This window comes from Arvicola amphibius, chromosome 2, assembly GCF_903992535.2.
Source record: "Arvicola amphibius chromosome 2, mArvAmp1.2, whole genome shotgun sequence".
Classification (NCBI taxonomy): Eukaryota; Metazoa; Chordata; class Mammalia; order Rodentia; family Cricetidae; genus Arvicola; species Arvicola amphibius.
This window is the reverse complement of record NC_052048.2, coordinates 27,437,170-27,458,617: the sequence shown is the minus strand read 5'-3', so window position 1 is coordinate 27,458,617 and position 21,448 is coordinate 27,437,170. Positions and strand designations below refer to the sequence as shown.

Below are 21,448 nucleotides of genomic sequence, written 5' to 3'. Positions count from 1 at the left end.
AAATAGATCCAGTCTATAACCTGACTGATTTATGGGACAATGAGAGAACAGCAGAAGGGGGGTAAAGAGGGAAGGGAGCCATGTGGGGAGCAGGGGAAGCCCTGAGTGTGTGGAGTTCTTGAGTTAGTGTGTGTTAGCATGAGCAGGCATGGGACACATGGGAAGAGTGCAACCCCACCCCACCCCCAGGTGAGGCTGAAGAACGGCAAAGTCTTCCTCTGGTCCATGTGCAGATGTTCACACATCTGTACAAAGTGTCCATCATAGCTTTCTCTCTGGGATATTACAGCCTCAAGACCGCTCCCTTTTACAGCCTGCTCCTACTGAGTAATTAAAGCTCCTTCTCGTTCACTGGACACAGTAACTCTGCCTCATTATATGTGTGCACTAACCCATCTCCTTGTCATCTGTGTGCACTAACCCATCTCCTCGTTCAGATGTGTGCACTAACCCATCTCCTCGTTCAGATGTGTGCACTAACCCATCTCCTCGTCAGATGTGTGCACTAACCAATCTCCTCGTCAGATGTGTGCACTAACCAATCTCCTCATTCCGATGTGTGCACTAACCCATCTCCTCGTTCAGATGTGTGCACTAACCCATCTCCTCGTCAGATGTGTGCACTAACCCATCTCCTCGTCAGACGTGTGCACTAACCCACTTCTCTGTCCAACCCTATATAATAAACATGCTGGGCTCACAGGGTGCGGCAGCTTCTCCACCAGAGCTCAGTGGTAGAGAACCTAAGCTTTTCCCTGTGTGTTTTTCTCTTTCTCATTCTATCTCTGGAGCACAAGAAGACGGGGGACCTCAGTAGGGGCAGGAGATGAAGGTGAGCAGCACTCCCACACTGTACACATCAAGAACAAAGCTGACATGGGAAAAACAGGGGAAGAAAGCATGGCCGTAAGCCTTAGGGAGACAGCAGGGGAATTGGGTAATTTGTGAGGTGCCAGAGTGGGTGGCCTGTGGACAGCTAAGGCCTGGTCCTCAGAGAGTGGGCATTCAACAACTTCATTCAGCTCCCAGGATGCCAGTTCTCCATTCTCCTCTCTCCCTGGCCACTCCCTCACCTCTAAACAATGAAGCACCCAGAGGTATCAAGAAGTTAGTCAGGTGTAGCCAATGGTATTTTAAGAAAACTTGAGAGCCCGGCATGGTGGCACACCTCTGTAACCTCAGCACCTGGGAGGTGAAAGCAGGTGATCAGGATTCAAGGCCAGGAAGGAAGACAGGGAGACAGGATGAGAAGGGAGGGAGGGGGATGGAGTATCCGATGCACCGACGACTATAGTAGAACAGGGCAGGCATTGACTGGGGTCCTCAGTCAGGGGTTTTTGTTTGTTTTTTAATTTTTACTTCTTCAGACAGTAGTACGCTATGTGTCCTAGGTTGACCTCAAACTCAAAATCCTCTTGCCTCGGGTTCCGGAATGCTGAGAACGCCATGTGCCATGAAATCTAATTTTTAGTTTTATGCTGGAGACAGTCAACATTCAAAGTATAGCACCAAGAAATCTGACAACTACCAAGGTTCTAGGAGAGACAAACAAGACCGAACCGGAGTAGGATTATCCCTGGGGACAACACAGGTAGGATGTACCTCTGGACTCACGGTGGGAAAAGCCCTCAGGACAGACATGAACAAGAAAGATCTGTTTTCTTTTCCACACCAAGAAAGGTGCTAGGCATATATATGCCAAAGCCAGAGTAAGTCATTCCTAGACAGAGCCCTGCCTGGGGTGAGGAAGGGCAGCAGTAGAAGAGGAGACACCATGCTCAGGAAATGAAATGTCACAAATTGTTCTGCCTCCAGGAAGAGTGCCATGTGTACCACCCGCTTCGCTCCCCTCACAGGACGTCTAGGACATCCCGGACAAAGTTTCACAAGACACAACCTAACAAATACTAGGATAGCTTTTAATTAAAAAAAAAAAAAAGCCCACCAAGTCTGCGGGCCATGCTCTAAAATACAGCAGAAACCACCACGAGTACCAGAAGAACCTCACTTCACTGGCATGCAGGGGTCTCTCAGTGAGAGCAAAGGCTTTCCAGAAGTTTCCACATAATTGTACACTGTCCCCATTTTTAGAAGGCCTTTACTGAGGCAGGTGTAATGGCACACACCTTTGATCCCAGCACTCAGGAGGCAGAGGAAGGCAGATGTCTCTGAGTTCAAGACCAGCCTGGTCTATAGAGTGAGTTCCAGGACAGCCAGGGCTACAATAGTGAGATCCTGTCTTGGAGGAAAAAAAAGTCCTTACTGAGAGGACACGAGGCACAGAGGTAAAGGAACTGGTATGAGGTCAGACTGCAAGAGACGCACAGGAAGGACCAGAAATCCATCCCCTCCTGAAATGCTACCCAAGGGTCATTCTATAGCTATGAAGCTGCGATCTTCTTCAGGAAGTAGTGGCAAGGGCCAGGCTGGGACTTGATGCGTGTGACCTGGACCACAGCCTGGCACACAGGATTCCCTGAGGCGGATGCCCCAACAGCCCTTTGTCTGTGATACATCTCCTTACTATCAAGCCCAACCCTCCTGGCGAAAAACCAGCTGCACAGCTTCATCCACATCATGAACGATATGGGAGGCCTTTAGGAGCTCCGGACTGAAGCTGAAGTCTCGATGGCCGTGGAATGGAAGCTGCGCCCCTTTGGAGCCTGGGTCCTGAGAACTGTGTATGCCCGTGCATACTAGGATGGAGGCACAGCTCTGGATTGCTGAAGGCCGCTGCTTCTGCTGTCCACCAGTCCCACGTTCCTCCTCTCCACGCTTTCCCATTTGCAGGTGCTGGTTGAACAGGTTGGCACCATAGACATCAGACACAGGGTTATCACTGGTACGGCAGCAACACCGAAAAGAAAAGAGGAGAAGACCCAAACTTAATGTGGCAAAGCCACCAGAGAAGAGATCAGCCTGGGAGGGGGTGACTCGGCTGCAGGGAGGTCAGGGTAGTGCGGGCAGATGAGCAGAGGAAGCCAGAGATGGAGACAGAGGGCTTACCCTATAGCATAGAGCTTCCTGATGGGAGCAGACCAGCCCCGCCTCTCAGCCTGCTGCCTGATCACGTCCTCTGCATACTGGTAAGTGAGGATGCTGGGTTTGCCCATCAAGCCCTCATACTTCAGCTCCTTGCCCGTTACTTTCCGGTAGATGGCTTCCAGGCAGAGCAGAAAGGTGCCATGACCAAACCTGCCCAAGAAGAGATCTCAGCAATCCAGCCTTCAGGCCACCAGCCGTTCTCGAAGCTGTCTATGCACCCGACCTGAATTCCCCTCCCTGCAGCCATTACGCACGAAGAAAATGAGGCAAGAGCAGGCAATTTTCCCAGGGTAGTAAACTAGGGTTAAACCTGAGAGCCTCACCCCCAAGCCTGATGTTGGTTTTGTTTTTGTAGCTATTATTATGTACGCGCGCATGCGTGCTGCTGTGACCAGCAGAGGACAACCGTATGGAGTCACTTCTCTCCTTCACCTTCACACGGGCCCCAGGATCACACCCATCTCACCAGGCCCCTAATCCCTAAAACTGGATGCTATTCTACAGCCTCCGGCGCCATCCTTCCAGTGGTGCACACTGACCACTAGGTGGACAGAGCATGCCCACCGGTCCCCTGACGCTTTGATCCAGTGTCCTTTAAACAAGGAGGGCACGCTCTTCTCTGTCCTTCTTATGGTCTGGATCTTACATGGTCCCCATAACTCAAGACGGCTTGGTCCCTAGCTGATGATACCTTGGGAGGGTGGAATCTTCAGAAAGTGGATCCTGCTAGGAAACAAGTCACTGGTGGCATGCACCTGCCTATCACTCTACCCCTCTGCTTCCAGCTATCATGAGGGGAGCGTTTTTTGTACCATAATGTGCGACCCGTCACAATGTTCTGGTCACCATAGGCCCCAAATCAACAGAGCCGAAATGGATCTTCCTCCTTTTAAGTTGCTAACTTTGGTATTTTGTCAGGGCTGCAAGCTAACAGCCCTACTCCAGTCATTCTGGATTCTACATGCTTCAGGAAGGTGTTTCCTTGATAGAGGAGAGACAGAACACAGGCCCTAGATTGCCAACCTGACTGCTTTTAATGAGAAAGCAATAAACTATCTTGTGTAGAGTGTTTTTGTCTTCCATCCTCAGTGCTAGGCCAAACCCTAATAGTCACTGTGCTTGGACTTACATTCAGGATCACTCATTTACATAAGAATAACATTTTTCTGGCTGGGCATGGTGATGCATGCCTTTAATGCTGGCGCTTGGGAAGTTGAGAAGTGATGTGGGAATCCCCTCTGTATGCTGTGAATATGCTTTTTTATTATTATTGGATAATAAAGAAGTTGCTTTGATCTTTGATAGGGCAGAATAGAGATAGGTGGGAAAACTAAACTGAATGCTGGGAGAAAACAGGCAGAGTCAGAGAGAAGCCATGTAGCTGCTGCAGGAGAGAGACACCAGATGCTGGATGAAACCTTACCGGTAGGCCACAGCCTCGTGGTAATACACAGATTAATAGAAATGGGTTAATTTAAGATGTAAGAGCTAACTAGAAATATGTATAAGCTAATAGGCCAAACAGTGTTTTAATTAATACAGTTTCTGTGTGGTTATTTATGGTCTGGGCAGCCAGGAACAAACAAGCAGCCTCCGCCAACAGAGAAGCAAACAGATCTCTGTGAGTGCAGCCTTGCTTATACAGGGAGCTCCAGGCCAACCAAGGCTAAATAATAAGACCCTATCTCAAACAAAACAATAACAAAATAACTCCATTTTCTTTTTGTTTCTTTGTTTTTATTTTGTGAAGCAGGACTTTGCTGTATCCCAGGCTGGTCTGAGGCTGATGTTAAATGTGTGGTTCTTCTGTCTCTGTCTTCTCAGTGCCAGAGTTGCCGCTGTGAACCATCACATCCAGCTAACTTTGAGATTGTTGAGTAAACAGAGTCAGGCACGGTGGCACACACCTGTAATCCCAACACTCAGGAGGCAGGTGGAGGATAATTATGAGTTTAAGGCTAGCTTGGAATATACTGAGTCACACACAAATCAAAGCTACAGAGTGAGACCTGTCTCCAACAATACAAAAATAATTGTGTGGGGAAAAAAAAAGTCTCAAGCCAGGTGATGGTGGCCACACACCTTTAATCCCAGCAGCACTCAGGAGACAGAGGCAGGCGGATCTCTTTGAGTTTGAGGCCAGCCTGGTCTACAGAGTGAGTTCCAGGACAGGTTCCAAAGCTACACAGGGAAACCCTGTCTTAGAAAACAAACAAACAAACAAACAAACAAAAACAAAAAAATCTCAAATATGGCTTCTTTGAATGGAAAACTCATCTCAAATCTGATCTATAAACTAGTTTTCCCCTTGTTTTTCAACTCATAGCTACATACCCAACTCCTACCTGATCCCCATCTAGATTCAACATGTCTTAACCTATGAGTAATAGAGAAAACACCAGACCTCATGCTAAAGAATACACTTTAAATACACTAGGGGGAACTGAGGCAGGAAGACAATGAACCAAAGTCAACTTGAGCTACATGGTTCGGTCCTGGCTCACAGAGAGAGAAAGAAAAGGAGAGGGGGAGCATCACGGGAAGAAAGCCCTGTCTCTTCGAGGCTGTCTAGAACACCCTCTGCTGACTATGCTCAGTCTCTGGAAAACTGAGAAGACACTAGGTTCTAGAATCCCAGTCAGAGCAGCCATCAGCTGGCTTTACAACAAGGCACCCTGAGGGTCACAAAAGAGGTACTACCAGCCCGAGAAAAGGGCAGGACGCAGGTACCCACAGCTACGTCTCAGTACTTGGCTCTACACCATGGAAACAATCCTGGTTTATAATCCCAGCTTTCCCCATCCTAGGGCTCACATACAAAGACAAACAGAGAAGTGAGAGAACCAGTACAGAGGGGAGACTCTTGAATACGCACCCACTGATATACCTTAGGACTACCTATTTGATGGGCGTGTTCTGAGATCAGCAGGGTAAAAGGGCACATATTAAAAAAATCACTCAACACATCTTCATGCTCAGTAATCTGTAGTTTTAGTTTAATAATTGACACGAAGTAACTCTTGAAAGCCCTTACTCTCCACGCCCACGTTAGTGTGGTACCTACAGGGCTTATCAGGGAAAAGTCAGGGGTACTGTGTCCTCACCTGGGCATCTTGGCTTCAGCCATCCACAGGAGATCCATGTTGCTAGCCAGGACAGGGAGGTGGGGATATGGAGCTGTCACCAGGCCAGTCCCGGGGTTCCCATTGCTAAGGAGGACATCCATAATCAGCTGCAGGCTTGTCTCCCAGCGGACTGGCTCCCCAAGAAGGAGGACCCCTAAAAATCAAAGGCACAGGGATAAGAAAGCAGGGCACTTGGACTGCCCTTTTGTGGTGGGAAGACCCTTCAGAGACAATAGAAGCCAGTTAGCAACACCCACCAGAGCTACAGGTCTTTACTGAGGTGCACATCTGGGCAAGAGTAAGGTTCCCTGAGCATCCCTGACCAAGCCACGTCCCAGGACACCCTGGGCGAACAAAGTCAGGGCCCAGCAAGGAGCACCCTCAGGGTGTCCTTTGTGCCCACTGCTGTTTCATAGAAGCAGCAAATCTCATGCTGCTGCTCCTGTTGATGGGACTCTACCTACCACACCTTACCCCACAAGTACTACTGTTCTCAACAGGGCCTGGCTCTCAATCACATCTCTGAGCCTAATAGCCAAGCAGAAGAACTTGGGCTGAGAGGAGCCTTGAGCTCTGATCCTAACTCAGCCAAGTTTTCTGTGGAACTGTGCCAGTTACTCAGCACTAAACCTCAGTTGCCTCAACTACATTTGAAATGAAAAGGAGCATGGGCCCCTGAAATATGGCTCAGGAATCATGGGCTTGCCTAGCATGAACAAGGCCCTAAATCCCAACCCTAGCAATACAATAAATACATACAAACTAAGGCCTGGCATGGTAGCATACGCCTAGAGCACTATTACTTGGGAGGTGGAGACAGGATGATAACTCACAGATGTTGTGAGGTATCGTGTGGGTACTGGGATTCAAGCCTCACGCTGCAAGAGCATCAAGTATTCTTAATCGCTAAGCCATCTCTCCAGCCTTACAAAATATTCCTGTATAGTTTAACAATTTTTAAAAATGATCATATAATCATGAGACTCAGCCGGGCAGTGGTGGCACGTGCCACTCGGGAGACAGAAGCAGGCAGATCTCTGTGAGTTCGAGGCCAGCCTGGTCTACAGAGAGTTCCAGGACAGCCAGGGCTACACAGAGAAATTCTTTCTTGAAAAACAAACAAAAAATTACCAAGAATGTTCTCCATTTGAGACATCAATTCAGCAATGGTGATTCTGCCCACACACCTGTACTGCACTGTAGATACAGCCTGTCTCTACTGCTGGAGCAGTCCTACCCACTCTGGTTAACACAATCATTTTACTTCTCAGATAACTATAGCATTGAAACATTTACAGTCTTCTCAGCAGGACATTTTCTTTACGCTTCGGGTACAGTTGGGGCATTATGCTACACTAATTACTTTGTTTGGTTTTGAGATAAGAGTCCCATTGTGAAGTCCAGATTAGCCTTATCCTTCAACTCAGCCCCCGCCCCCCAAGTGGGAGACTACAAATGCACCACCACACTGGCCACTGATTGCTTTCTGATGTGGGTCATGGGAAAGTTATTTTACTTCAGGAAGGCAACAAGACGTTACAATGTCTTGATTGCCCAAGGGGAGAGCTAAGCAACACTGGACTAAGCTGTCCGTACCTATGTACTCCAGAGTTGCTGAGCTTACAGTTCTTCACCACAGTAAGAACCATCCACACATGTCTGAGTACTGAGCCGAGCTGGGAGGACAGCTAGAGCTAGATGCCAGGTGACTCGGGGCCACCTTCAACACTTTGCCTAAGAATCTGAACACAGAGAGGGAAAGAAGGACCTACATCTACCCAGACACATGCCCCTTTTACCTTCAATGGCAGGGAAGTCATTCCTCGGGCGCTGCTAAAAGACAAAGAAGAGGCCCATCAATGCTAGTCACTTTCCATTCCTGGAGTATCCGGTCTCTAGAGTTGAGTAACAGGGCAGACAGGTTTCACACAGCTCAGACACCACCTCCAAGGACCAGTTCACGCCAACTGGCAGAGGGAACTTAGCAAGGAGATGCACAAAGGGAAAGACAAGGCCCAGACTGGGCTCAACACAGGCTGAGGGACGCCAAGTGGCAAGTTGGCCAGGAGGGCAGTGTCAGTTGTGCGTCTCCAGGCATGATAGAAAACAAGGACCTGGTCAAGCAGGTCAATCAGGGTGCTAAGGAGGAAGTAGCCCGAGAGAGGAGCTCTCTGGGCATGATGATTCTCCAATCTTCATACCAGTTCTAGAGGGCTTCTCTTTATTAGCCTTGGGCCTATTCTTCCCTGGGTCATTGAAGTCTTGGCTCTGAGATGAGCCACCTCTCCTGTGTTGAACTCAGCCTTGGTGCTATTCTGAGATGTGTTCCCACAGTATACTTTAGTTCTTCACAGAATTTAGTGACCCAAGAGAAAGCTCTCAAAGGATAGGATCTGTTCTACAACTAGAAAATTCTGGAAGGAAAACTTATAATCTATTTTCTACTAAATCAATGAAGTAAGTTTGTCTATAATTGTATTTCATCAAATCCTAAATTGTTGACATAAGCTATTAAATATATATAAATTTTCAAAAGGAATAGCCAATGGGCAGCTCAAAAGCCATACTCTAAAGGGTGGTCAATGAGTGGCCTGGAACTGATGACCCCAAGAAATAAGAAATCATGAGCTGGGGTGTAGCTTAGCAGCGGCGACTTCCCAAGCCGGTACAACCCTGGTTTGACCACCAGAACTGCAAAAGGAAATCAAGCCACTGTGTTCAAATATGAGCTAAATACCAAGGGCAGTGGGAAGACACAGACTCTTCAGTGTTTTCTCCTCACAAGGCAGCCTCTTTGGACTGTGCTTCAGGGTAAAGGAGCAGCAGTAAGTCACGTACCAAGGTTACTGACTGCCTGAAGAAAACCTGGGAAAGCCACTGTTAAATGGAGGAAGTGTTACCACAAAGCACAAGGCAAGGGCGAGGAGCCCACTGCTTCTCTCAGCCACGCTTATCTTCCAAGAGAACAAAATTCTTGGCCAGATACACCTCTCCAAGCCCAGGGCAGAAGCAACCACAACACAAAATGCAGCTCCTAGCAGAAGGGTAGGAAGATCAACAAGGGGAACCAACACAGGGAAGAGGAAGACAACCAGGAGTTTGCGGAGGGTGAAGTGACCCACCCTGTCCTTATTACCGTGGTCTTCGGCCGCCGCGCGAGGTCCACCATGTCCAGCTCTGGGAAGGCTGTTCGCAACTCATCCGTTGTTACCACATTCTGGAAGCCTAGTCTGGAGCAAGATCAAGGCAGCAAAGCTACACAGTTCTGAGGAAGATGTTTTATAGACACCTCAATCACAGGTGAGCAGATTCAGAGCCAGTCCTCACCATGGCAGGCAGGGAGCTATCATAAACCCCACTGGCACCAAGTGGCAGGCTGTTGACTGCATAGGCAGAGCAGACACATGCAACACCAGTGTAATCCTTGTGTCCCACTAGGGCACATTCCAGGTACCAGATCCTACACCAGCAAGACCCAGAGAACGGAGGCCAAACCCACGTGTACTCAAGGAGCTTAGGCCACACTCAGCGCCCATTCAAACTGGTGCTCCATGAATAGTAAGTATAGTGCAGCCCTAAGCACTGGGTTGGGAGGAGAGTCTTCTGTGGATGCGAACTGGTGAATAGCTGTTTCCTCTGGATTGAAACATTCCCTCCTGGAAGGTGGGAATCCCTGAAAGTTACCAGAGCCACAAGCTCCCTCCCTGATCTCCTCACACTTCCCTCCTCTGGGGAAGAGATACTGCCACCAGCCAAGCTGTGCAGAGAGCCCGGGGAAGCAGCTTCAACAGCCATCACTCATGCGAGTCTACGCTTCTCTGGGATGGGCTTTTGGTGACGTGGCTGCCTCTCACCCACACTCCTGTAAGGTAACCCCGAGTAACTGGCTGGTTCACTGAGTTGTGGTGCCCTATCTGGGTTGAATAGATGTTTGTTGACATCTCCCCAGGAAAGGCCACCCAACAATCACTAAGAAGTAGAGAGAACTAAATCACAGTCAAACCCCATCCAGCAAGGAAGGGGCGGTCATGCAGAAAACCAGGCTGATTTTAACCTGCTCTCCTCTAAGATCTGCTGCCATCTTCCTGTCCCTAATTCCATCCCACAATCTTAACTAGACAAGGTTTCAGATGACTCAAAACCAATCTCCCCAGATGTTTATTCTAACAGACCCTCTCAGCAGCTGGGGGCCTGTATTGGCTCTCCACTGCTCTGAGCTCATCCCAAGACTTTCCAGCCCCAGCCTACCCTTTCTCTCTCTAATGCCCAACTCCATCCATTCCAACTGCCTACCCTGCCTTCCCAGGGCACCGCCAAACCATGTCCGAAGCTACAAGCTGCTCCTGCTCCAGAGCAATTTCCCTCTATCCTTAGTACCTACAACCCATCTCATTCTTTGTAGCTTTCAGTGCACTCCATCTTCTCCATTTTTAAAAAAAACATTGATATAGTTGGGGAGGGAGCACGTGTGGAGGTCAGAGGACAACTTTGGTCATCAGTTCTCTCCTTCCACTGGGTGGGACCTGGAGATCTAACTCCCTGCTTAAGCTGAGAGACATCTCCTTGGCCCTATGCCATCTTTTCTTCTATGTGAGAGCTGGGATTCAAACCAAGGCCTCATGCACGATAGACAAATACTCTACAGTTGAGCCTCATTCCCGGCCCCTCATGTCGTAATAGTTCATCTTTTTATATATATAAATGTTACATTTATGGACACTACGGAACAACCTGTGGAGTCAGTTCTTCCCCTTCCACTGTGTGGGTCCTGATCACACGCAGATGGTTAGGCATGACGGCAGAGCCCTCACAGCTGAGTTAGCTTCCCAGCCTGTGATGACTCTCATCTTAATTGGACCTACATTCAACTAAGAGACATGAATCAGGAAAAATTAACTGAGGGGGGAAAGGCCCTCCCAAGAATAGGGGGCTGTGTTGCTTTTCTTGGTTAATGAATAAAGAAACTGCCTTGGGATGTTGATAGGGCAGAACTTAAGTAGGTGGGAAAGACAGAACTGAATGCTGGGAGAAGGAAAGAGTCTGAGAGAAGCCATGGATTCTCCTCCTGAGACAGGCCAGTTAGAATCTTTTCCAGTAAGCCACTGCCACATGGCGATATACAAATTAATAGAAATGGATTAAATTAATATAAGAGTTAGCCAATGAGAAGCTAGAGCTAATGGGCCAAGCAGTGATTTAATGAATACAGTTTCTGTGTGGTTATTTCGGGGCTGAGCTAAGGGCAGCCAGGATGAACAAGAAGTCTGGCTCTTCTTGCAACAGGGGGCACCTTCTGGAAGTGGCCCAGACATAAGAGGTCTGAGGAATTCAGCATGTACTGAAGCTCTCTCCAGGAACAGTGCCAGACGGGGACTGCTGAGGGACAGTGGACTGAGCAGCTACAGAGTTCACAGGTTCTCTAGTAGTAGATGTTGAACTACCCAGCCTCTACTGTGTAAGTCAAGCTAATAAAGTTCCATTCATAATATATGCTTGTTCTATTGGTTCTGTTCTAAATCAAACATTCTTTCACTGTTTGTGGGTATGCTCTTCCATTCTCAAGTATGAATCCCTTGATTAAGTCACATTCTCAATGTTCTTACCTGGGTCCTTGGCCTGCCTTAGAGCACAGCCCAGCATGGTGCCCAGGAAGGATCCAGGGCACATAAACAAGCTGCCCGGGAGCAGGGATCAAGTCTCTTGCTTTCTGAGTACATGTGACCAAAAGGACACTATTTAATAACAGGAGTGACAAAGACGGATGAAGGTTGAAGCAAAACTCCCACATGTAGTCACCCAAAAAGGTCTTACTTCACTGAGAACTCCTAAGTTTTTAACTCAAGACACAACAGATGAAGACTATCCAGGTATAAGACACAGGATTTTGTACATTAAGTTCTGCAGATGGCTCTGATGTGGTGGTATGTGGCCTGGCATCACCAGGCACAAGGACCACATGAAGGACCTATCTTGTTTCCCAAGGGCCTACCTCATATCTCTGGCACCCCAAGCCTGCACCCTCCTCTCCTTCCAGAACAGCAAAGCAAAAAGGATACGCTCTGGCGTTTTCCACCAGGGGTCCCTGCCCAGATACCAGCATCCGCTTGTTGTGGTACTGCGAGAAGAGTTTCATGGGGCTGTGAGAGAGAATGACTTGGTCTGGATCCACCTATAGAGACAACCAAGAAACAGGAAAACAGGGACGATATAGGTTTGAGAGGGAATAACAGGGAGACACTTAATGGGTTCTGCCACTGGAGGGGAGGGGCTCATTGTCCAAAATACAAAATATGAAAGCTTTTCCTAGCACCTGACACTTTCTAAGACTTACCTAAATAGGAATGAGAACTTACCTTGGGCCAGGAATATAGCTCAGTGACAGAGTGCCAGTCCAGCATGCATGAGGGCATGGGTTCAATCCCTTGGGTGTGGGGGTGGGGGTGCCTGATTTAATTCTCAACATACGAAACAAGAAAAGCATTATCAGATTTAAGGTCTGACTGTTCACCAATACTGCTGGGCTTAGCTTGGAGACCTACTGAGATTTATTTCTTTTTTAAAGATGTATTTTTTTATGTGCTTTGGCGTTTTGCCTGCAGTGTATCTGTGCGAGGGTGCCAGATCCCCTGGAACTGAAGTTACAGTTGGGAGCTGCTGCTATATAGGTGCTGCTGTGTAGGCACTGGGAAGAGCAGCCAGTGCTCTTAACATCTCTCCAATCCCACCCCTGAGATTTCTTCATCCCTTACTTGAAAACCACAGGCTTTACAAGTATATTCTTTGTCACTGTCATAAAAAAAAATGTCTTGGATCTTGATAATGTGTTTCAGTTTTACCTCTCCGCGTTGGGTACTGAATCAGGACCTTGCAAATGCAAAGCAAGCGTTCCATCATTAACTCATACTCCCAGCCCAGGGTCTAGTTTGTGTGTGTTATGTGCATGTGTGTGCCTATGTATGTGGGAGATGCAAGTGTGGAGAACCAGAGGTCAGCACTGGGTGTCTCTCTCAGTCAGTCTCCAACTTATTGAGTCTCTCATTCAACCTGGCTCCCTGTTTTGCCAGACTGGTTAACAGGCTAGACTGGCTACCCAGCAAGCCTCAGGGATACAGCTGTCTCCAGCCCTCCCGCTAATCCTGGAATTACAGATGTGCCTCCAAGCCTGACTTTTTAGATGGGTGCTAAAAATCAAACTCAAGCACTTTGCCCACTGTGCCATATCCCCAGCGATCTCCAACAATGTAGTCTTTATCCAGAGTGACTATTATTTTGAGATGGGGTCTCACTACACTCGAGCTGGCCTGAGACTTGTGGTTAATCTCTTTCCTCAGTCTCCTATGTGCCAAGATTACAGAGGTGTGCACGACCACACTAGGTTCCTCAGAATGCTGTTGGAAAGAGTTTCAAGGTTCTAGTTTCATTCCTCTACCCTGGATTCAACCTCAGTCAGCACCACCCAACCAATCAGCCTTTACTGACTCTCTTGGTTACAAAGAACCCCTAAGTTCACCCTTACCAAGCAAGTACCCATCTTGGATACAGTGAGGAACTGCAAAGGGGCGGAGATGCTCGGCTTTTGGGGGACAGAACTCCCGGAGCAGTCAGGCTGCTGGCTGTGTGGATGGGTGGGATTTTTGTTATTTCTTTGACACAAGGTCTCACTGTGCAGCCCAGGCCACCTACAACTCATAATCCTTCTGCCTCAGCTTCTCAGGTACCTGTTATCAGCCTATACTATTATCACTGTTAACAAGAGCGGCTATGGCACAATCCCATCTGTACCGTGGAATGCCGAACGCATGTGATCTTTGCTTTCAGGGGCCAGACCTCTAGAAGAGTCATGAAGACAATAAACTAAACTGCTGGGCTGGGTAGAATGCTTGTCTAGCATACATGAAGCCCTGGGTTTAACCCCCAGCACATAAACCATGTACGGCAGTGCACAGCTGTGATCCCAGAACTAGTGGAGCAGATACACGAGTCATTGTCTCAAACACTAAAACATAAAGGACAGATCCCTGTCCTCTCCCCAACCCCCTGAAACAGGGTGTCATGTAGCCCAGCCTAGTTCTGAAAAACAGCTGTGATAAGGGTGGACCACCACAGACAGTAACGCCATGCTGAGGTCCTGCTCAGGGCTTCACACATGCTAGGCATGAATTCTGTTTACAGAATTACATGAACTACACCCTCAGTCCCAAGGGCAGGACTGCTGTGCTCACTCAACCATGTGTGTACACCTGTAAGACTCTACTGCTGTCATCACAAGTCTACGCTAGAACTTTAAGACTCCCACTGCCCAGTCAAACCACCACCTAAGGGACGGGATGTAGGGCTGGAGGGTCCAACAGGAGCCTGTCTTTGGGTTTCCATGCTCTGGCTGCCTCTTACCTTGCACCCCAGCAGGCCCGACAGCTCCTGGGCTTTGCTGTGTTGTAAGATGTTCCCAGCATTTGTGACAAAAACCACGGGTACCCGCAGCTGCCCCTGGGAGTTTACCAGCTTGCCGAATGCTTCCAGAGCAGCTGGGATCACTCTGTGGCCTCGAACCAGCACTCCATCAATGTCAAACAGTAAGCCAAAGGTGGGAGGGCTCTGTACAGCGAGAGACAGAGGAAATGAAGGGGAAAGACCATCATACAGAGAGGGTCGTCCTCAGGTCACTGTTTGAAAATGGCATCAGAAAGAACAAGAGAGGAAAGCACAGCCTGCCTCCTCTCCTTTGCTTGTCTGGCAGTGCTAGAAATCAGACTTTACATATGGTAGGTAAGAACTCTACCACTCAGCTACACCAAGGCATGGGATTTCTGATTGGCCAAATCCACCTACACAAAGAAGTTTACCAAGTTCACCAAACACAGAACTACTTTGTCGAAATTAATTTTGCACCACGCAGTGGCACACATTCTAATGCCAGCACTCAGCAGGCAGCGGCAGGCAAGTCTAGAGTTTAAGACCAGCTTGGAGCTGGGCAGTGGTGGCGCATGCCTTTAATCCCGGCACTGGGAAGACAGAGTCAGTTGGATCTCTGTGAGTTCAAGGCCAGCCTGGTCTACAGAGTGAGTTCCAGGACAGCTAGGACTGTTACACAGAGAAACCCTGTCTTGAAAAACAAAAAGACCAGCTTGGGTTACACAGTGAATCTGAAGCCAGCATTGGCTACTTAGCAAGGCCCAGTCCTGGAAAAGCAAAATAAATATAAGCAATTTTAAAACAGGAAATAAAGGAATCCAAAGAAAAACATAACCCTACCATTTTAACACAACCAGTTTCTATTTCCCCTGTTTACTCTTCTTTACCCCCATGCTATTAAATACAATTATGTGCCTTGTTCTCTTTGGGTGATAAACAATTTAACCAGTAACACTGGCCTTCATAACTATATTTTTAAAATTCCTTTTTAAGGTTTAGTTTACATGTATGAGTGTTTTGCCTGGATGTCTGTATGTGCACCATATGTATGCCTGATACCTGGAATGACTAGAGAGCACGTGGAATCCCTTAGAACTGGAGTTATGGGTAGTTGTAAGGCACCATGTGGATACTGGGGATGAAACCCAGGTCCTCTATAAGAGAGCAAATGTTCTTCACTACTGAGCCATCTATCCAGCCCGGACCTTCCCTCCCGCTGAAGAGGATCTTACTTTGCAGACCTGGCTGGCCTGGAACTCACTATTTGATTAGGGAAGCTTGGAGTCTGTGAGATCCTCCTGCCCCAGCCTTTCGATTGCTAGGATGAGTTATTCACCACCACTCCACAGCCATCTTGTAAGAGTTTGTTCTAGGGCTGGGAACATACCTCAGTGGTAAGTCGACTTGCCTAGTACGCTTGAGGACATATGTTCAATTCCCAGCATCATTTTTTTAAAAAAAAAAAAAAATCACCGGGAAGTGATAATGCTTAACCCCAGCAATCAGGAGGCAGAGGCTAGCAGACCTCTGAACTTGAAGCCAGCTTGGTCTACAAAGTGAGTGTCAGGACAGTCAGGATTACACAGAGAAACCCTGTCTCGAAAAACAAACAAACCGACCATTTTAGAATCATCTTTAGTGGTACACTTGTAATCCCAGAGCCTAGGAGGAGGCCAACCTGAGCTGCGCAACAAGTCCAGGCAAGCCTGTGCTATATGACTTTGTCTCAAAAGAAAAGAAAATGTGTTTTCATTTTAACTTCTTTTATTGGGTAGGGGAGGATGAGACAGGATTTCTCTGTGTAGCCCTGGCTGTCTTGGAACTTGCTCTGTAGACTGGGCTGGCCTTGAACTCAAAGATCTTCCTGCCTCTGCCTCCTGAGTGAGTGCTGGGATTAAAGACATGCGCCACCACCCAGTTAATGGCATTGCTTCTGCCTAGCGTGTAGAAGGCCCACAGTTCTATCACCCTAACCATTTCTATTTCCCAATCTCTAAATAATCTTTTTTTGAAAACTCATTCCATTTCTTAGTTTATAAGCTGCCTGTTAATATAAGAGATATTTCTCAATTATCAAAACAAATGAACTAGCCTAACCTGTCTGCCATTTCTCTTTTGTTGGAGCCAACTAGGTCAAGCCACCCTTAGAACACATGCAGTCTGTGCACAAAGCTCCATCAGTAGTGACCAATCCAAATCACAGCTAGCAACAGGCGTGGTGTCACTGCCTTCCATCCTAGCACTAGAGGTTGGGGGCAGCCAGGGCTATACATTGAGACCTGTCTTAATAAACAAAACATCAACCCAGAAGAACAGTGCTCTAGTCCCTCACGGCTTAGCTGACAGGACAGAATGAGCAGCCGGCCTTGAAAACAAGCCACTATAACAGCAGTGTTTTCACAAATAGGAATCAATATAAAGTTTTTAAGTTCTCAGGAAACTAGAGAGAGAACCTTGGACCTCACACATGACAGGCAAGCGCCCTACCACTGAGCTATATCCCCAGACATTCTAAGTTTGATAATTACATACAATGGAAGGATCAAATTAAACAGGCGGAGTTTCCTGGAAAAGAGTTCCGAGCTAGCATTGACTGATGCTGACAGTACACTCAGTGAACCAAAGAGGAGCAGCAGGCAGGCAGGGGAAGGATCACCAATGCTTCTTGTTTGGAACCTGTGGGGGCAGGTGTGGAGAACTCAGGGCCTTGGAGAGACAGCTCAGTAGTTAAGAACACTTGCTGCTCTTACAGAGAATCCAAGTTTGGTTCCCAGCACCCACAACAGGCAACTCACAGCCATCTAACAACTTCAGTTCCAGGGGGTGCGATGCCTCTGGCACACAAAGGCACTTACACTCAGACACATACATCGACACACACACCTACACACACAAACATGCAGACACACACACCACACACACATAGACGCACACACACAGAGATTTTGAAAGTCTATTCTTGGGGAACTAGGAAGACCACTACCACTTAAGGACATAACAAATGAAAGCCATGAACACCAGAGAAACAGCAGTCAAGATAAGATGGGAAAACAAGAGAGTATAAATTAAGGGAGTGAAACTATGACTGTCTGTATCAGGTAAACTAGGAAGTAGAGTGACTAATGGCTCCATTTTCCTCCCACTAAGCAGGTGTGAGCTCCCATCCTCCCACTAAGCAGGTGTGAGCTCCTATCCTTCCTCCCACTAAACAGGTGTGAGCTCCCATCCTTCCTCCCACTAAGCAGGTGTGAGCTCCCATCCTCCCACTAAGCAGGTGTGAGCTCCCATCCTCCCTCCCACTAAGCAGGTGTGAGCTCCCATCCTTCCTCCCACTAAGCAGGTGTGAGCTCCCAAGGCTCTTTGGTTCCTTTACCTAGCTTACGAACAGTCTCACAGGCTTAACCCATGGGCCAAGCAGGAGGTGGGCAGGAAAACTGAAAAAGCAGGCAATAACAACTCTAATCAGTAAGACCATCACTTCTGCCCACTAGAAAAAAGCAGCCAGAGACACTTAGCAAGTCTCTCATGCATGCAGGAAATCTGTGAGCAAACAGCCAAAAGCCTCCAAGGCCAATCCCTTAGCACCTTAGCCCAGCAGAGTATACTGGGCTCCAAGACATATAACAAACATTTTTATCTTTCTATCTAACTGTGAGGAGGTGTCTATCTTCAAATGAGGTATTACCTAGCAAAACTGTCCCACAAAATTGTAAGAAAAAAAGTAGCTATTAAAGAATGTGGCCAAACATAACTTGTATAAGGCCTGAGTTCATTTCTCAGCTCCTTCCCCCTGACCAAAGAATCAACTTTTAAGAGGAAAATGAGCCAAAGGCTTCCTAGCCTGTTTTACAACTCTGGGTCCAGAATTCCACTTCAAAGGAACTAGTAGCAAGCCCAGAGCCCTTACCCCTACTCCCTTGGCAGTTCCTGGAAGCAAGCAAGGATGGGGTGGGGTGGGGTGGGGTGGGGGGACAGGACAAAGATCTCAGCCTGGACACACTCTCCCTTGTCAGCTTCTAGCTCGGTCACCCAATAGTCAGTATACATCTGATGGAGGAATGTCTATATGTTACTTTCATTATTAATAAAGAAACTGCCTTGGCCCTTTAAGAGACAGAAAATTAGGTAGGCGGAGTAGACAGAATTGTGGGAGAAAGGAAGCAGAGTTGGGGAGAAGCTTCAGGTAGTCGGCATATGCAGTCGCCATGCTTCTCCCCTCCGAGATGGATGCAGGTTAAGATCTCTCCTGGTAAGCAACCACCTCATGGTGCTACACGGATTATTAAATATGGGTTAATTAACCAATAAGAGGCTAAAACTAATGGGCCAGACAGTGTTTATTTTTTTTTTATTTTTTTTTAATATTTATTTATTTATTATGTATACAATATTCTGTCTGTGTGTATGCCTGGAGGCCAGAAGAGGGCACCAGACCTCATTAGAGATGGCTGTGAGCCACCATGTGGTTGCTGGGAATTGAACTCAGGACCTTTGGAAGAGCAGGCAATGCTCTTAACCGTTGAGCCATCTCTCCAGCCCCAGACAGTGTTTAAAAGAATACAGTTTCAGTGTAATTATTTTGGGTAAAGCTAGCCGGGTGGCGGGACACAGCCCCGCCCCTCCATCTACATACATCTTGCAATCAGCATACTTCATTCATACCCAGTGGCCCTCAGTATCCCTGCAGCCCTTCCCTATTGGATCATTCTAATGAAGTCCTAAACTGGGGCTCTCAGGTAGATTCCAGACTGGCATAAAATCCCTGGTTTGGGTTTTTTGTTTGTTTGTTTGGTTAGTTTTGGTTTTTTTGGGGTTTTTTTTTTTTTTTTTTTTTTTTTTTTTTTTTTTTTTTGGTTTTTCAAGACAGGGTATTTCTGTATTACAGTTCTAGCTGTTCTGGAACTAGCTCTTGTAGACCAGGCTGGCCTTGAACTCACAGAGATCCTCCTGCCTTTGCCTCCCTAGTGCTGGTATTAAAGGTGTGCACCACCACTGACCGGACTGACCGGCAAGCCCTGGTATTTTTATTTTTCCAGAGGTTTTTTTTTTAAGATTTATTTATTTATTATGTATACAACATTCTGCCTCAATGTATGCCCGCACGCCAGAGGAGGGCGCCAGATCTCAGTACAGATGGTTGTGAGCCACCATGTGGTTGCTGGGAATTGAACTCAGGACCTCTGGAAGAGCAGCCAGTGCTCTTAAACTGGAGCCATCTCTCCAGCCCCAGAGTTTTTTTTTTTTCCTATTTCATCATCTTACTCTTCTCAGAGAGAATCAGCACATAGGTCTGAACAGACGAGGGGACATGATCTCCCCACACACCTGCCATGAACAACACTGGCACTGTGCCTAAGACCCTTCGTGTGCTCAGCAATGACTGTAGAGTGACCCAAAGGATGCTTGGGGAGAAAATATGGCAGGCCTTTCCCTTGAGACACCTCCCAAAGGAAGTGGTGGCGACTCTTGAAAGGCAAATCTGTCACTTTTAACAGTTCAATTTTATTTCTGTCCCCTTGCAAAATCAGGGAACACTGCTCTGGATGCAGACCACAGCATTCTGAACATTTAAGCTTAAAAACCCATTTGCCTGGTGGCACCTACGGGAAATCCTAGCACCTAGGAGGCAGAGGCAGGAGGATCATCAAAGATTTGAGGCCAGCCTGGTCTACAGAGTGAGCTCCAGGTCAATCAGGGAACATAGTGAGACATCTCACACAAGCAAACAAAAATCCATTCACTTATAATTTCAAAATAAGTTGACATTGGTTAGGCATGGTAAGAGCATTGTGATTCAGTTCAAAATGTCCTTTTTGAAGGCCCACACACAGTTCAGGGTTGAAATGATAAAAACTCCGGGATTTAAAGTCTCACAGCCACAAAGGGGGAGAGATAAGCAGATGCACCAGTATACAGCGACTGGTTATTTGGAAGATAAAAAAAAAAATTAAGGGCCAGCAAGAGGGCTAAGCTGTTAAATGCGGTGCAAGCGTCCTGACATGAGTTCCAACCGCAGAACACACTCTGGAAGGCGAGAACCCCAAAGTTGTTCTCCAACTTCCTACACGTGTGCCCGCGTATAGATCACACACAGAAATAATAATAATAAAATGAATGACTCTTTTGCCCTAAAGGCTGCACAACTGAGCCGTACAGAGTGTACCGGTCACATCCAAAGCAGTTACCTTTCCAGAAACAAGACTCCGCAGACTCTTCGAACAGTAGAAACGAATTAACTGCTAAGAAACTTTCCTGGCGCGCGGGAAGGAGCTGCGAACCCACCCGAGGCTGATCTGGGGTCCGTATGGGTCTCCCGGGACACGGCCTTTTCCAGCGGACGGAAGGCGCTCCGGGAAGGACGAAGGGTTCAGCGGCTCCACGGTCTCCAGGAGGGCGTCCCCGAGGCCGGGATGCTCAGTGGCCCGCACAGCCCTCCCGCCCGCCAGCCCTGAGCGCTGGGCCGAACCCGCTCGTCCTCACCTCAGCACGGCCCACGATGTAGCCCCTCCGGAGCCAGCAGCCCGGGAGCCCCGCAGACGGGCGCGCAGGAAGCTTCCACAGACGGCGCCCTGCACGGACAGCAGCCAACCCGCTGAGCGAAGCCATCGCGCCCGCCGCGCGCACGCGCACGCGCACACTGTGCGTTCCCCACCCCCGTCTCTCCCTCCCCCCAACTCGCGCCCCCTCCCCGCGCCCCGCGAAGCAACCAATCAGCGGTTGCCGGCGCGGGACCTCTCGGGATATGTAGTCCGAGCCGGCGGCGTCCTCAAGGGTTCCGAGTGCCGATCCTGGAGCCCGAGGGCGGCGTTCGTTGGTAAATAGAAAGGTTCTGGGTCCCTCGCTTCTCCGGTAAAAGACTTGGGGTT

The 21,448-nt window shown here is 48.1% G+C and overlaps 1 protein-coding gene across 2 annotated transcripts; it reads right to left on the bottom strand.

The window, feature by feature from the left end:
- Positions 1 to 599: 599 nt before the first annotated feature.
- Hdhd5 (haloacid dehalogenase like hydrolase domain containing 5) lies at positions 600 to 21,200 on the bottom strand. Of its 2 annotated transcripts, none has more exons than XM_038320072.1 (8): positions 21,063 to 21,200; positions 14,562 to 14,765; positions 12,227 to 12,339; positions 9,307 to 9,400; positions 7,970 to 8,000; positions 6,150 to 6,324; positions 3,007 to 3,195; positions 600 to 2,839 (listed from the first exon to the last, which is right to left on the bottom strand). In XM_038320072.1, the coding sequence occupies exons 1-8, from the start codon at positions 21,186 to 21,188 to the stop codon at positions 2,527 to 2,529; spliced, it is 1,245 nt and encodes a 414-aa protein (XP_038176000.1). In that variant the 5' UTR covers positions 21,189 to 21,200; the 3' UTR covers positions 600 to 2,526. The 2 variants fall into 2 exon arrangements, with proteins under 2 accessions (XP_038176000.1, XP_038175999.1); XM_038320071.1 differs by having other exon boundaries at positions 602 to 2,839; positions 7,970 to 8,003.
- Between the last annotated feature and the right edge of the window lie 248 nt (positions 21,201 to 21,448).

What these genes read in the sequence shown, in the direction of transcription:
- Hdhd5 (XM_038320071.1), bottom strand. Translation starts at nt 21,188, where the DNA reads ATGGCTTCGCTCAGCGGGTTGGCTGCTGTCCGTGCAGGGCGCCGTCTG. An exon ending in ACATCGTGGGCCGTGCTGAG is followed by an intron (nt 14,766 to 21,062) that starts GTGAGGACGAGC and finishes CTCGCTGTACAG; the next exon opens with AGCCCTCCCACCTTTGGCTT. An exon ending in GCTGAAGCCAAGATGCCCAG is followed by an intron (nt 3,196 to 6,149) that starts GTGAGGACACAG and finishes CTTCTTGGGCAG; the next exon opens with GTTTGGTCATGGCACCTTTC.